We start from the raw sequence: 17,596 nt of genomic DNA, 5'->3' as shown, positions 1-17,596 counted from the left end.
GAAACTACAGCAAATATTGCAAGACACTGGTAACACATGTACCTTAACTACATCAAATGGTACACGTTTCTCTAAAACTAGTTGCACACAAATAATCCTTATTTCATACTCGTTCTTAGTATTTAGTATTAGAGCATCCAGTCATAAAATAACATCATTACAAGTCCTGTATTCTCATTTTCACATTATACATTTTCTTACAGGCACATACGTATATACAGTTTCTATCTCCAGAACCAGCTCTATTCCAAAACAGCCCTTCTGAATTAAGAGACTCTGGATACATTTATAGTGCAGATTTTGACTTAGTATTTCTTCACCATAGTTGCTGATGCTGTCTGAAGTGCTAAATCCATTAATTCTCCACGGCTCATCCAAAGAGTCAGAACGATGGTAGTGTGAATCCAGCTTTGCCGATGAACTTTACAAAAAAAAAAAAAAAGTAATGCAGGTCCACAGGGTCATTCCAAGGTTATTTTGGAGAGAAATGAAAGCTGGGAATACAGCAGCAAACTTACTGTCTTTTTAGGACAGGCTGGGGAAAACATACACTAGAAGTTCATAATGAATAACTTTTTCCAGTTTAAAAGGTGAATTCCACTGTGTCAGAAATGAATGGGTCAAAACACAAAGCCATTAATCACAAGATACTATTTAAAACAATCTTTTCGATATACAGCATACTTACTCCACTTGAAGCTTTGTTAAGAGGAAAAGCTAAGTTAATCCCATTCTGCCAGTAATCATGCAGAGAAAATAGCTTTTCTGGTACCTCTCAAACAAGTTAGTTATGTTTTTACATATTCATGTAATTTCACAGATTTTTGTGACTGCCACCAATAGTGAGCTAAAGTCCACTGATACACTGACACATCCAAGGTAATCGCATGAAGCTATGTATAAAATATTATTTCTGGTATCTGTCCATCTTCTATTGATGTACCATTATTGTTACCTGGTGAACTGTAAAAGACAAAGCATGTTTTGCTAGCAGTAGGAGATTCATGAATCACTTTCTTCAATCCTTTTGTTCCATAGTGGGAATCAGGACCCTAGAAACATCAGAAGAGATTAGCAACCGAAAGGAAATGTGCAGCAAAACCCATAAAGTGTTGCAGTTCAAAGTCTATTGACTTAGATTATTATAGTTAGTATAAAATTACTGTATCCATAGCATCTTACGTTACATAACACAACACGGACAAGAAGCAAAAGCCCAGAAGTCCACATAAAAAAAAAAAAAGGTTCTCAAAGTAGACTTAAATCATTTGGTTTTTACCTTACTAGTAACGAGTAAATGTTTTCTAGTATTTCTCCTTTTCATACAGATTGTCCGTACCCTCACTTAGTTCTCTGCCTCAGCTTCTTTTAAATGTGCAGTTTTTTTTCCAAACTACTCAACTTTGGTTTCTGTATAGGGAATTAGATTTAAAAGAATACTAATTTTTAAAGATTTTTGGATAAAAAATTGAACGAATAAATTTGTCTTTAACATTAGGAGGAGCCATTCCTAAAACAAATCACTTTTTCCTATATTTCAAGCACTAGTATGTAAAAAATGATAAAGCTTTCGTTTTTCTTGGATATAGCTAGTGGCTGGAATATCCTTGATATAAGAAATCAAACTTAAAACTTGGATACAGAGAGCTGCCAGATTAAATATTGTAGGTAGTGCTTTCGCCCACCCAGGACTAGTGACTTTCATTAGGACCCATTCCAACTCCCACGCTGAGCCAGAAAATGGGATAACAAAAGGAGAAAAACTGAAGATAAATTAGCATCCTCTCCTCTCTTTCACTCCAGTTATGAAATCTGTGCTGCGGCACAGAACAGAGACAGCACAGTCTTACAAGTTATCACAGAATTTAACTGCAGCCTTCTTTAGCATTGAACTTCAATTGAAGACCTAGAAGACACTCCTCCATCAGAAAACAAATACAGGTTAGACAACATCTTGAGTCAAAACAGTAATTTCTTCTATACTGTTAGGCATTCTTACTTTCAGTGTAGCACAAGCTGTGTAGCAAACTGTTGGTAAAATCTCTATAGGTTCTTTGAACATAACTCTGAACGTATTGGCAGTTCCATCGCAACTAAATCCAGTATCATTTTGTCCTAGTGTCTGATTCTTCTCGTAATCAATTATCTGCATAAAAACATGAAAATAATATTTTTAGGTTTACAAGCTTGAGAAAGATTTCTGTTATATGCATATCAGAATATTACAAGTGAACACTTGCCTACTCTGCCCAGTTTTAGTGGAAGGAAAGTGCAACCTCAGAACTGGAAGGCAGGTATAGTTTCCCAATAATACCATTACAATTCACCCAGCTGTGTGCTGAAGCACAACTTGTAAGTTTTTACACGGGCTGTCCATCTGCAGGCTGAATTCAGCCCACAAACACCGCACTCCAGTCAGGTTATAGTCTTTGCTTGGGAGGAAGGAGATGGAAAACAGTTGTTAGACCTTCAGCTTTTGACCTTCACAGACTACATACAATCCTGTACTTAGATTTGCTAATCTCTGTTTTACATCTACATAGCCCACATAAGAAGTGCAAAACTAGTATATAGGCCCTGCCTCTTCACTGGCTTTGGCTAATTTAGGAAAACAAGTTTTCACAAATAACGTAAACAGACCATGATACACACTGAGAGGAAAACTTGTACTTCAGTGTTTCAATGATCAACAACCCCACTACCATACAATTATATATAAATATTTTTTAATTTTACATTCAGTCTAAAAATTACACTTGGATTACATACTCTGTTTCTTTTCCCTTCAGTTGTAGTGGAGAACAGAAATGACTAAGACGTGCATTTGTCATTTTGGATAGCAATTCCTGATCTGTGCTGCTGAACCTCTCTTGCAGAAGTTGGACAGCAGAGCATTAGAGTAACATGAATGAATGCATCTTGTGATTACTGCGCTAACAAGAATCCAGTCAGCTTTAATACTTGATTATTACATTACTATATAATTTTAATAGTGCACAAATGAGACAGTACATCTTGCCTAAAATAGGGCTTCAAATTGTGTTTTTTATTAGCCACAAGCAATAGAAATACTAGAGATTATAATGCTGAAGTCATACACCACACAAAAGATGCATTTGTAATATAAATTATCACTATCTTAAGACAAGGATAAAGTGTTTACAACTTTCTCTGTAGCTCTCCCAGTGCTTCATGCAGGTTCAGGAAGAAAGGTCGAGAGGCAGAATTTAAACACCTGGCTGAAAAGACTGTGTGACAAGAAAGGTTTCAGATTCATCAGGAACTGGGAATACTTCCAGAATAAAGGGAATCTGTATAGGATGGATGGCCTTCATCTGAACCACAGGGGTACACTAGCTTTTCAGTTTGGATCAGGAGTGTGTTTTTCAAGTGACTCTTATCATTCCCACTTAACATGCTCTGGTTTGCCTTGAAAGAACTAAATTCTTTTCAGATGAAATAAATCCAGAAAACATGCTGGGGGAGCACACCAAATGCTTTTCATCTGCTAACAGGAATTTAATCCAGAGGATCAAACAAGAGTTAATACAAAGTAAAAATCCCAAAATATGCACAGTGTAGCTGCTGGGTCTTCAGTACCAACTGTTTTGTTCTAAAGATCTATTCCTAGTGCACTATGCTGCCTATGTACATAGGTGTAGTTTGAGAAAACCAAACTAACGGCATTTCAAATCAAGGAATTTGCAAGTGAGCTTTCAAACTCAGGAATGTGCAAAAACCAACAGATTCCTTCGAGACCTCATCCCAGATACATTCTCCTTGGAACATCATAAGAGAGAAGACATAACATTCCTTCATGAAAAACAGACACAAAATTCTTATTCTTAAGCACAGGATGGTCAGAGAATGGAAATAACCTAATAGGAAACAGAAGGTGCCTAGAAGATTTTAAAAAGATGCCTAGAAATGAACCAAAGGAACAGTTTCAACAAATGCTAGAAATCTGTGGAATAAGATGGGCTAAATGAAGTCTCATACTTTTTTTTCTTTTCCTCCCCACAAAATCTCCCATACACCTCATATATCACATCAATAAGATGCTGTAATACCAAGTTACTAAACACACAGGACAAGAGTAAAACTGAGCTCTCAGAGCGTTAGTACCTGTTAGCTTAGAATCAAGCCAAAACTAATTGCAAGAAATAACAGAATAAGTATGGACTTTCAGTCCATGCTTAAAGGAAACATACAGTGCTGGATCAGTATTACTGCTCATTTAACTAGAAGACAATCCTGACAGGAAATAGAATTTTAGTGATGACTTAAATTACCCTCTCAGACTGGACAGATGTCATGCCAGGACACGAGGCAGGGAGGACATTTTTAGATGCTATCACTGACCATTTCATGAGCTTACATAGCAATTGCTCAGTAGAAGGAAATGCAATCCTTGATTTGGTACTGAGTGATGAGCAGGATCAGATTCAAAATTTCATAATGGAAACACTATGTAACAGTGACCATAATATACTTAAAGAGTCAACATTCCTACATGAGCAACCAAAACAAATCAACCACAGTTACGCTAAACTTCAAAAAGAGAAAAATGCAGAAGCTTGTTGAAAAGAAGCTAAAAAGAACAAACTAAAAGAATCAAATCCTTACAGGTAGCACACAGACTACTTACTGAAGGACATCACACTCCAAGTACAACATCAGTACATTTCACTTATTAGAGGAGGCTTGAGAAAGGGGAAAGAGGCTGGCATGACTAGACAACAAAAGGCTATATTACTAGAAACAAAAAAGGGCATCCTATGGAAAGATGAAGTTTTATCGAGATAGGTTCAAACCAACAGATTAAAATGTAAAAAATGTAATTAAGCAGGCCAAGAGAAGGTTTGAGAAACAGCCAGCTGAAATGCTTCTTTCAACGCAGCAGTAGCAGAAAGCCCCACACACTATCTGGTGGGGTAAACACCATCAGAATATACAACGAGCAACAACAAGTTAAGGTCTTCACACAGAAATCGAAAGACCACCACCACAAATTAATCATTTTTCAGCAGAAGGACCTGAGGAGATCCCCATGGTGGAACTATGTTTTCAGTAAGCCTAAAACTTAAGTAACTACAAAAGCAGTTATGGTAACAGTAACACGCAACCTCCCACCTAAGACTGAAGAGGTAGCAAACAAGACGTCAATCTTTCAAAACAGCTGTAGGTCTGGGCAGAGACAAGCCTCTAAGGCCAATATGTCTACCAGGCAAGCTAAGAACATAATACACACCCTATTGGGTCAGACAACTGGTCTGTTAGGTCCAGCGTGCTCTGACAGTGGCAACAGAAGATGCTTCTGATAGACAACGTCCGAGTCTGAACTCTACTGTCCGTTTCCCCAGCACACACAACTGTTCTTCTAGGGTGCTACGGTGTACATCCTCCTTCTATTCCTTTTGGAATCTGTTAAAGAACCTGCTGTTTTTGAATGAATTTGTCCAAATGCCACCAGGTTAAACGGATATCCATCTCCTGTGGTAACATGTTTAGTATCCTCTGTATAAAAAACACTCATATTTGTTTTGTTCTCCTGCTATTCTCAGTAAGAGCGTGCTAGTTCCTCTATTGTGGGATTTGCAGAACAAACAGTTCTGCATTTACCTTGTCCATTGCCTCTGTGATTATGGAAGTACTGATCATACCTCCCCCTTAGCCTTCTCCTCTACAAATTGAAGAGTCCTAGCGTTTTTGGTCTCGTCTCATAAAGGAGCAGTTCTATCCCTGTAATCATTTTAATTGCTCCCTGTAATCATTTTAATTACTCCTTTCTCTACCTTCTAATTCTACTGTGTGAGACCAGGACTGCACACAGCACTCAACATGTGGGCACACCTGGCTTTCATACAGCAACATTAACGTCACCTTCTATCTTGTTTTCAGTATCTCCCTGATGACACAGAACCTGGCTTTTCTGGCAACCATTACATGTTGTGTCACTGATTTCAGAGAACTGTTGATGACAAACCCAAGATCTCTTTCCTGAATTGTGCTGCCTGAACTACTAGAAACTTCAATAAAGTGCAGACTTAGTGCCCAACGAACAGAGCATAAACTTGTGAAACTCCTTTGCAGTAAGTTTACAGGAGTTCAAGGTTAGGCTGGACAAGTGTTCTGAAGCTAGATTCACTGGGGGCTACAAGAGACACCAAATCATTCTCAGGAAATTCCCTGCACTGAAAATAGTTGGAGGCCAGGAGGGGAAAGGGAGAAAAGTTTCACGTTGTTCTTACTTTTCTCTAGGCACCTGCTTATGACCACTGCTGGGATTCTTTGCCTAACGTATTGCTCCTACCCAATTCAAATATACACCAGATCTTTTGCAAGTACTTATCTGCATCCAGTGCAGTTTCTACACAAGCTATTTCAACAGAATATACTGTACCTGTATATTAACTTGATAATCTGTGGGTCCATGAATAGATCCATATAACCCAAACCCCACTATGGAAATTCTTCTATTTACTGTGAACCTAACAAGACAAGAGGCGAGAAAGAAATTTAAACAACTGTCCTTACAGTTACCTTATTCCCAATCAAGTAGAAAGGACACCTTTGGAAGAGTAGAGAAGTAAGCCTAAAATGACATTACATTAGTATTTTTTCAATATTTTTTTAATATTAGATTTAAATGGGAATATGTTTAAGGTATCAGTTTTGCAGGCTAAAGCTTTGCTAATATACAAAGATATTCTTGAATATTCAGGATCACTAAACAGCAGATAACAATATTCTTCTGAATCTCTCTGAAATAAAAGCAGATCAAGACTTGGTATTTTAAAATGGAATATGCAGCAAATATCCAGTCAGCAGAATGCTGTACTCTAGAATGCATTCAGCCTTCCAAAAGTTTGTTCTTTGCTACTTTATATTTTGCTATGTGTGGAACAGCCTAAGTTTTCTTTAAAAAAAAAAAAAAAGAAAAAAAAAGGAAAAGATCAAACCTGCCCACACAGAACAGGCATGTTTGTTACTGTAGCTCATGCCCAAAGAGGCAGCAGTTGAGTAATGTTCCCTTTCTTTCCACAGTTCTCTGCCTCTCCTCCAAATAGTTTCAAAAGCCATACCTAATCCGATCACTTGTTCCACTGTAGCCCCAGCGACTCTCCACTTGCTGGAACCTGTTAATGCTGCATTCTTTTCCTCTAAGACAACATCTTGGTCGGTCAATATAATCTACTTTGGGCTTAGGATTGACAGTAAAATGCAGAAAGAGATTTACTACTTCCCGATCTGACAAGATTCCAGACTGAGCAGGACCTGTGAAAAGAAAAAACTTCTACGATGATTCTAAAAATTACTCCAATTTTTGCATTTAAACCACATATATTTGCAAACTGAAAATGACAATAACATTTTCCAGTGGCCAGAACATCACCTGCAGGATGATTTGCTTTAAGAGTACATCACATCTTTCATTAGTAGGATATTAATAACATAATAGAGTATTAAGCATCTAAACACTTGCAGATGAACAGTATAGTGCAGACATATGGTCTAACAGTAAGACAAAGAACCCAAACGCTTACCTGCTGCAAATTCTTCAATAGTCATTAGTGGAAAACGGATTAAGGAAAGAGCTCTTCCAAGCACCTTTTGTTTGTTTCCAAACGTCACAGGCAATTGTTGTCTTTGACATTCTGCTTCTGCCCAACGAACAACCGCTCCAAAGAGTCTACTTTCTCGAATACTAAGGGTATCTCTTTCTAGAACTGCACATAATGTGTCTAAAGAAGAGGTTAACAGATTTGGATCAGTATTCATTCAGATTAATAACCATTCTATACCTCTCGAGTAAGCTTAAAAGCTAAACACACATTAAGGACATTTACAACAAGACCTCAAAGATGAGACGATTTGTCTTATGCCTAAAATAAATCTCTGAATGGTATATAGACTCCAAACTAAAAAATCCTACCCTTCCTCCTGCTATGAACACAGTATAAGAACTGTTCCTAAGATTATGACTGCATATAATCTCTATAGCGACAACAAATATCCTGAAGAACTTCCATGGCTAGGGAAGATCAAAAGGGGAATTGCCAGAAGTAGCGATGAATTGCTGTAAGTAGAGTGATGAACACACACTATGAAAAAAAAAAAGTTATTCATGACAACACTGTCTTATTCTCATCTGTGTATCCACCTGCCAGTCTGGAGGAGCTATAGACACTAGAAACAGCGGTAGCAAAAAAAAAAAAAAAAAAAAAAAAGAGAACACTTTTAAGGATACATGAAAGTGATATTAACTTAGAACTTGTTTCTTCATTCTTTTATCTAAAAGAGAACACAGTCCATTCCCTAAGAAAAACAGTCCCTACGGAGTTGTACTTTGACATTGCCAAAGTATAAGAAACTCCTTGGTGAGCATCAATTCCAATTAATAATACTGTGAAGAACCTCAAGAAATAAGCACTCTTTGCAAGTATAGGTGCAAGCTAATTCAGTAAGAATTGAAATAACTCCTTCAGAAAAGGCTCTCATTTATCATCTAAAGCTTGAAGGCAGAACAAAGGATGTGAGGCAAGGTATTCACATGTGTTTTTTACAAAAGCAAATTTTTCTGTATTATTTACTCATTATGGCATTTTTATGAGCAACAGATAGATACAAATTCTGTAGTGAATATTTAAGGTTTAGCCTGTTCTACTTTTCCTCTCAGTTTATGATAGAACACAAGCCTGAAAAACAGTGTTTTAAAATTCTCAATATCCTATCTTCTTCAGGAGATATTACGTGCCTCCAATTTGAGCAAGCCATATCTGCTGTCATAGAAGATAACACATCTGAAAGTCCCAACAGATTGAAACTTATTAACAGAGATGTACACTCACAGACAGTACCATAAACCCACTGAACACAAGAGTTAACAATGATTTCGTGGTTTCTTTAAGCAGCTGGAATACCTGCCCTCTGTCTCAATTTCTGACACATCCTAACTGAACTGGAGTAAAAATCTTAGACGTGTATAACAACAATGGAATCTGGAACAATGGAAGTAACCAAATTTAAAACTGCTGGCTTTTCCTAAAAGATGAAACAGAAATCAGCAGTTTAGATTTTTTTTAATGGATTTCATAATTTGCACCTGATTTGTGCAACTCCGAATAGAGAATAACCATGTAGCAGCAAAACAGTACAGTTGCCTTCCGAACCGTAATACTTTGGACACAGTCAGTAACTTACCAATATCAATATCAGTAAAGCCTTCTGCACTTATTGCATCCATGGTACTTTTGTCTATCGTGTCAAGACAAAGACTTGCAAGCTGAGGTTCATCAAATAAACGAGCCTAGGAAGATAAAGAAATACCTCTTTGGTTACTCTGGTATTGCAAGCACCAAGTTATCAAATCACTAATCTTAATGAGCAAATATTTTTACTCTAGAATAGATTTAATTTTAATAATCTGATTTATCTAAGTACACCTTGTGTTTATACCTTAAAGGGCACTATAACTTTGTACTTTGAGAATTTAGGAGAATTCACTGCATGCAAGTTTGCCAAAACTAAAAACATAAGCAGGAAGGAAATATGATAACTATAGTGAACTGAAAAACAATATTAACAAAAAAAGTTACAATACTCATGTAAATACATTGGAGAGTAACTAGCCCTGTTTGAAATGTCCCAACACACTGCATATTAATTAAAAAAAAAAAAAAAACAAGATCCTTTCCTTCCACATTAATACTACCAGATAAGAAGCCAGGACAAGTCTATAAAAATGCTAGCATAGAGCAATGACACGTTCTTATACATAAACTAGACCACGTCCCGGCTAAACCCACTGTGAAATGTTATTTAGTCATTTCTCTTGAAATATTAATTTTCACAGTAAATTAAAACTAAGCTTAAATTAACCTACCTGAGTAAGTAACATAAAAGCATTATCTGCTCTGAGGTGCTTAGTTAGAAAATCCACACAATGTGCTTCCAGGGCTGGAACTGCATATTTCTTAGCAGTGTAAAGAGTAGTCATAACCGTTTCTGGACCAATTTGAACTTCATCTGAGTAAAGAAACCTGGAAAACAATATACAAATATAGATAATGAAAACGCATCTTGATGTGCAGTTAAGCGTAACGTAAGAATCTCTTTGCATTTGGAAAACGGGTCAAAGATTTGCACGATGAATATGCAGCAGCTGACCACGTGACATTTTTATAAATTAGTAAGCTAATAAAACAGTTGAAGAAAGCATATTATGTTAATCTAATAGTATACATTTGTTTTAAATACATATTACTCCCTAAGACTGATCTGGCTGTACTAGTTATACATAGATACTAAAATTGTAAACAACAGCTGAGCTGCAGAATTACTTAACATACTAATGCAATCTCTCTTGATTCACTGGGAAGAACTGTATTTCCAAATATGAATTTATAATCCTCCATGGCTATATTACTGATTTTAATTTACTGAAAGTGCACACTAACTTCCCAGTCATGAGGAGAACGGCGTCAAGGACAACTACTGTGATAACGCCTTATGCCAAAGTCACCATTCCCTAGGGTATAGAGGAGAGGAAAGGGAGTAATATTCTAGCAGATGACCTTGGGTCTCCTGTTCCTGCTGCAGACTGCCATAGCAAAAAACTTTGGCTTGTCTCCACCGTTTGAAGCAACATGATTGGTTGAGGTTTTAGTGTTAACACTGAGCCAGGAGATAGAAAACTTCACCAAAACCAGGAAAAAAAAAAATCTCTCTCCTGAGCAGCTGTTACTTGAGACTATTTTGTAGTTCTATATAGAAAGAAGAACTTTTTAAAAATAACTGCTCTTACTGATGGCATTGAAGATAGCAACCTTATCAATATTTCATCAGCTTTCAAGATAATAACCAAAAAAATCAAGAAGGTAGAGATGGAAAACAGGTTTAGAAGGGTTTTTGAAGTAATGATAAGCAGTTTGCATTTAACAGACGAAGCCTGTGAAAGTAACGAGCTTGTTGGCAACAAGGGCAGATCTAAGTAATGGAAATCTATATTTAAAGTTTCAGTTAACGTTCTTCGTTATTAATATATTTTACTTTCCTAAAAAAGAACCAGTTCTCAGTCACTGATAACCATTCATTCATGCTAATCCACAGATAAATATAGCCTTCAATGTTAAACTTGATGTCATTTACTAAGAGGTACGCATTTACCGTTACAATACTCAAATTCATTCAAATTGCTAACTTTCACATCACTTGGAAAATGTGAGTGATGCTTTAGATTAACTCTTTAAACTGAATTTACATCAAACTGCTTTTAGCAAGGAGTTTAATTAAATGCTGAAATTTTAATTAAAGTTTCATTTAGTTCATTGAGAACTAAGTTATGAAACCTATAATTAATTATTTGTTATTGATCAAAACAACGGGCTGACTTGCTAATCAATCACTGACAAGTTTACTTTCAGGAAACTAAGATCTAGTAGGTACAGTTTTCAACATGCACTTTTGAATATCGAGTCAACAAATTGTTCATTAAAGCACTAGAATAGTGCATTTAGATTTCAGTTTTAAAATGAAAAGTCTGTTTCAAGATATCCTAACCTTGTACGATTTTATATGAACTTGAAATCCCAATTATGTAAGAATTAGACATTAACAGGTTGAAAAAGAGCAGCATTACCAACCATACATTATCAGTTTTACTTAATCCTAAAAAAATACTTTCATCATGTTGTTTTCGGGAACACGATTTTGATTTTATTCCTGAAGAGCGTGCAACTTGTAGCCAATGAGCTGACCCACTATAGAAGAGCTTATCTGGCCTGTGGTTCACTTTCTATACTTTCTTGAGAGTCACAGTGCAGCTCCAAGCTATTAATTCTGGTAGCCTGTACTTTCCTAATACTTCCTTTCCCAGGAATCATGCAGGCTTTTCCCTCATACGACCAGAAGCCAATTATGTGACCAAAACAGAGGAATCCAAACGTGGCAACAGTGTATATGCATGCAAGATTTTCGTTCATGTGAGGTCTATGACCTACAGGATGCTTTTTGATCCCATGGAGAACGTACCTGAGGCTCTGTGCTCCAATCCCTCCCCTGCTGTATGAGTGGCTTTACCTTAAGGGACACTCCCCAACTGAAAGTATATGTGCCAGTGACAAAGTGACAGGACTTCAGTGGTTAAAGTTTTAAGGAAGAGCTGCACAGCATCTCAAGTCCAGCATATTGGTCTCATGATCTGTTTCTAGGAATTGATCACCAGAGGCCAGGACAACTCATAGTAATAGAACACGTGACACATTTGCATACTTCTAAAATGAGAAGACTCAGGATAGGACAAGAAGTATCCAAATACATTAGGAAAGTCACACAGTCATTTTGTTGTGTTTAATATTTCAAATTGTTGACAGTGCCAATACTCTTCTGGCATTTGCCAGAGCCAAAAAGTAGTCTTTTGCAGATACAAAAAGGTGTGAATTTGCAAAGTTCAGAGGTAGCTGAAAAAACAATTAAAAATGGTAATTAAGTAATACATTACTCCAAAATTTCATATAATACTACAGTATTTTCCTTAAGTATATGGATTGATGATCATGAGGCATTTCTCTATTCATAAAGAAGAACTCTAGGTGTGTCTTCTCTCTGGAAAAATCCCTCTGCTCGTGTGCCAGCAGCTCTCCAGGCTGTGCTGACTCTCCCATTTGTGGGAAGTGTGAATGAGCATTCTTTTATGTTTATGCTATTGTTCCTCTTCCATTCATCTTTCATGTGTACATTTAAAAACATATTTCCCCCATCTTTTTCTCTCTGCTTCCTCTTCTCCTTTCATTTAAATTTACATCCCATTTTTGCAGATCCCTCCATTCTCTCCTCCTTTGATTTCAGAGGCCAATTTTTTCTTTGCCAAGAAAGAGAAAAATAAATTAGAAGTAGTTCTCCTTGATTAGCAGACTGCTAAGATCAGTGAGGTTCAAGACCACTTCTTCTCCATTATCTCCCTCCCTCCCTCCCTCCCTCCTCCCCTTCCCCTCAGGAGTTTCAGACTCACAGGAAATAATCTGCTCTTTGGACACTGATTAATTTTATTTTCACCGGGGGGGAAGAGGAGGGTAGTGGAGGAACACTTTTAGTGGACAGAACAGTTTCCCAAGGAACCACTCAACCACTGATTTTAAATAAGCATCTCAAATTTTATGCCACTTTTCTTCACTCTCAAGTTAGCACTTCCTTCTCCCATAGCCCTAGCATCTTCCGAACAACTGAAATATTCTCACCAATATAAAAAACACAGAGATCTTTCCCAGTTAGCCGTGGTTACCCCTCTATTTACTGCTTGTCAAAATCCTCTGCTAAGACATCCAGGTTAATTTTATCCTATGTTGCCACTTCCCTGTATACTATGATCAAAGTACAAGTTAAATTACTCTAAAATGCATTTTAAAATGAGAATGAATAGAAATTAAAAAAAAACTTATTAAAAAACAAATCCAAACCCTAAAACAGAAACACGTAACGCTAGTATGAAACTACTTTGACTTTCCAGATCTCAGCTACTCAAGTTACGCAGTTAGAAATATGCAAAAGAAGTTGACTAATTACAAATCAGAAAAAGCAGACACAAACTTTGGGGCTTTGACTTAATTTCGAGTTCTTAAGGATTTATCTGCCAAACTACTGAAGCAGTCAGCTACTTTAGAAAAACTTCTTTGGCTCATGTTTGAGAACTCTTCAGGCAAGAGGAATACCGGATGGTAAGCCAAAACACACACCACAGTCGTTTTTAGGCCCCTGAGCTCAGCCAATTATTTTCTAAGACTGTTTTCTCCCCCCCCCCAGTAAGTTCCAAAAGTCTCCTCCTCTTCCATTTTTACAGTTAAGATTTTAGCCAAAATGATAGATGAGGAGGACATGCACAACTTTCTTCAGGGTAAAAAGAACCTCCAAAACTTATTACTCAGATTACAGCAGTACTATCAATTAAAGCTTTTTTCTATTATTTTTAAATATGTTAACTCTAAAAATCTGGTATTTTAGAGGCCCCTTTCCGAAAAAAGGTAGCAATTGTAGCCCCATTTTTAAATCGTGCATGAATATATCCAAAGAAAAATTGAAAAAAACAGATGTCACATGTCACGTTAACTTGGTAAATATTCGCTGTTTAAATTGTGCCATTTCTAACTGCTTGTTTCCGCCCCATAAATTTAATTCTGAAACTATGATGTATTTGGCAACAAAACACTAACACTGAGGAAAGTTTACCTCATAAGACAAGGAAATAACAGTCTCACCGGACAGATGAAGACTATCAGTTTAAGAAAAACAGAAAAATTTTCATACAAATATTTTTTGGGGCATTAAACGGCAAGTAGGATTATCTTTACCAAACATATCAACTACAGACAGGACCTAACACAATGTATGAGTAAGTAAAACAGAAACGATTTGTTGAACATTAAATAGTTAGTAAATGCCCTCTAAAAAAAATGTACATCAGTTTAATTTTTTACTTTACCTTCATGCTTTTCTGCTATGTATAGGCAAAGATCCCAATTGACCTAACTCCTAGCCAATACAGCTCTGGTTGGCCTGTGCAGAGATTAACAGAGGGTCCCACAAAAGGCTATCACCACCAGCTGGCAAATTTACTAACGATAGACAAAAGAGGATAATAATGCAAGGTAAAGTTCTTGTGCCTCTTCTGGTCAACACTGGGAAAAAACAGGTGGTCTTATAGTCAGTATAATTTAAAAATAGTGTGTACTGGTATGGGAAAAATCCAGTACTGGTCTGTATTAAAGAAGTTTTCCTCAGATGTGTTTAACATTGTGTTGCAATTTATATTTATTCCGATATAAGCTCAAAAGATACATATAATAGAGAAGAATGTCCTAAAAAAGCTGCAATGTATTTCAAACCAAAGGAGATTTCAAATCCGAGAAGCTTTATCAGTTCATCAGTCTGGTGATATTTAGACAAGATGTAAGTATAATAAGTTTATTTACGTAAGTCCCCAGGCCATTACGTACTAGCAAGCATAAGATGGCTTTTGTTTGATTGCAACAACATCTCTTCATTCACTTTTACAGTTTTCATGTATTATCCTTCTTACTGTTACTTAGAACTCAACCACTTTGGCGTTCACATTTTTATCCAAGCTAACTTATCCAATTATATCCACTTTTCACTGTACCACATTTTTCAACATGCAGCTATATAAACACACGCACACACACATATACATGCGCGCTTTCATTTACTTTTAACCCTGGAAAAGATTTTTGTTTGAAAGACATTTCCTACTATTTTCCACTCTGCTACACAAACTCTTCATCTCATATTTTCACTACTCTCCAGTTGCTGAGAATCCAGATAATCAATACAATTAATTTGCTAATGAGCAACACAGCAGAAGTCGCTGCTGCTGTGTCTTTTTTTTTTTTTTTTTTTTTTTTTTTAAAACTAACCCACCCTCCGCCTGACAAATCAGTTGCTCCCATTACTAAAAGGAGTAGATGACTCCTCACTGTTAGGCCTGTTAGGTCCCAAAACAAAAGAGAAAGCTGTGAAGGCTTTGGAGTTTTTTTACTTCTCCATTACAGAAAGCTCTGAGACACTGAACTTCTTTCCAGACCATGGTATTACTTGTGTCCTAAATCTCTATTACAAAAATGTTTTATATATTTTATGAAGGATTTACCTAGCAGAGTTTCCTTCAGAAAAAAAACGTAAAGATTAAGCAGTTTAGTCATATTACTACACCTCAGCAATGAGTCTCACGCACAAAACTGCCAGTAATCGTTTCTATGAATACCGCGGATTTTATTTACCACTACCCTGAGTAAAAGTATAGGATGGGTAAATTCATCAGTTTTGTGATTATGAGAAGCAGCAGATCCTATTCTGCCCAAGTTTGAAATTACTAACCCATTTTATATTTTTTTTCCCACCACTGCACTGATGATCTCACCTAGGTGGTTTATGTGTAAAATTAGTTTATTAACTGTCTTCTGCTACACATGCCCCCTCCACCCAAAAAATATCTGAAATAAGTACAACTGTAATAGATATTACTTTGGCAAAAATATACAACAATCTACTACCATCCCTGAAAACGAAAAACAAGCAGCAAGATTAATAAAATTTCAAAGCAAGCATCAAATGAAGTTAAAAGCATTGTACAACAGCCTGGGTTCTTTTGGGCCATTATCAGAAGGTGGAGAGTTGCAGCACTCACAGAAGAGATAAGGCAGCCACTAATTCCCACCGCCTCTCTTGAAAATAAATAAATAAATAAATAAATAAAAACCACGGAACCAGAAGATCAAAATAGACACGGCATCGGCGGACACCGCGGCTGCGCGGGGCAGGGAGACCCTGAGGCAGCGGCCGCCGAGGGGGCTCCCAGGCCGCAGGTGAGGCTGAGGGGCAGAACCGCCGGTGGGCGGAGGCCCCCAACCGCCAACCCCCCCCCCCCCCCCGCTCCGCGCCCCCCGGCCCCCGGCGCGGCCTGACCTCAGCAGCGCCAGGAAGGCGGCGGGCTCCACGTCGGGCAGCTCGATCTCGGCCGAGGTGGTGGCCATGCCACCGTTAAACATCGCGTCGAAGACGGCGCTGCCGGCCGCCAGCACGAAGCGGTGGGCGGGGATGCGCTGCTGGCCCGGCCCGGGAGGGCCGCCGCCGCCGCGGGGGCTGCCCTTGCCCACCACGAAGTGCACGTCGCTGAGGAGCTCGTTGGAGAAGAGGAAAGCGAAGCGCTCCCGCAGCGAGCCCTTGGTGGCCTGCCAGTTGTACAGCGGCTCCCGCTGCAGCACCGCGCCGGCCTCAGCGGCGGCAGCGACAACAGCAACCGCCGCCTCCGCAAGCGCCCCCGAGCCGGCGGCCGCCGCCGCCATCGCCGCTCAGGGCGGCACCGACACCCGCACCCCCTCCGCGCCGCCGGTCGCCCGCCCCCGCGTCAGGCGCTAACCGGCGGCGGCCGCGCCGCGCATGCGCCCCCGCGCCGCGCAGGCTCGCGGCGGCCCGGCGAAGCCGTTGCCGCCGGGCTGCCCTTCCCTCACGGCAGGCGCAGGGGGAGGGGGAGGAGTGGCGGCGGCGGCGCTGAGGCGGGGAGCGGCCGCCGAGGGGCGCGGCCGGCCACTCTCCGCGGGGGCGGCCGCCGAGGGGCTCCTCCTGGCCCGGGCGCGGTGCCTCGCAGCCCCCGTCGGTGCGAAGGGGCTCGGGGGCTCCCGGCGGGCGGCAGAGGGGGAGATGCCGCAGCCTCTCGGCTGAAGCGGTGCCGGTCAGTAACGGTCGGTAACGGTCAGGCGCTGTCACTTTGCGCAGCCGTCGGGGCTTCGGCGCCACGCTCACCGCGCGCGGTGCCTCACAGGAAAAAAAAAAAAAAACCGCCTGGATTCAACCTCGCAAAAGCTACAAAACAGTAATACTCTCTTCTCAGCGCAGGCGAGTTCGTCTGAGCCGCGCTGCAGGTGCCTGAACCGGTGTCACCAACCTGGTAGTTTTCTCCGGACGAACGTTACCGTGCGTGGGGCGGGAACGCGCTCCCGCGGGAGGAGAGACCGCAGGCGGGCAGCAGGCAAACCCGGCTGCGCCCAGCCCGCAGCGCTGCCGCGCTCACGGAAATCTGTGCTGC

The 17,596-nt window shown here is 39.4% G+C and overlaps 1 protein-coding gene across 2 annotated transcripts; it reads right to left on the bottom strand.

Moving 5' to 3' along the window:
- Nucleotides 1-92: 92 nt before the first annotated feature.
- BTBD1 (BTB domain containing 1) lies at nt 93-16,900 on the bottom strand. 2 transcript variants are annotated; one of them, XM_068958007.1, is made up of 9 exons: nt 16,477-16,900; nt 9,887-10,043; nt 9,205-9,310; nt 7,548-7,745; nt 7,086-7,278; nt 6,404-6,491; nt 2,000-2,146; nt 956-1,052; nt 93-421 (listed from the first exon to the last, which is right to left on the bottom strand). In XM_068958007.1, exons 1-9 carry the CDS (start codon nt 16,854-16,856, stop codon nt 306-308), a joined length of 1,482 nt encoding a protein of 493 aa, XP_068814108.1. In that variant the 5' UTR covers nt 16,857-16,900; the 3' UTR covers nt 93-305. The 2 variants fall into 2 exon arrangements, with proteins under 2 accessions (XP_068814108.1, XP_068814109.1); XM_068958008.1 differs by having other exon boundaries at nt 93-1,052; nt 16,477-16,890.
- Between the last annotated feature and the right edge of the window lie 696 nt (nt 16,901-17,596).

The sequence above is a fragment of the Struthio camelus genome, chromosome 12 (assembly GCF_040807025.1).
Source record: "Struthio camelus isolate bStrCam1 chromosome 12, bStrCam1.hap1, whole genome shotgun sequence".
Taxonomy (NCBI): Eukaryota; Metazoa; Chordata; class Aves; order Struthioniformes; family Struthionidae; genus Struthio; species Struthio camelus.
Note: the sequence above shows the minus strand (reverse complement) of the source record. Positions and strands in the feature narration are given on the sequence as shown.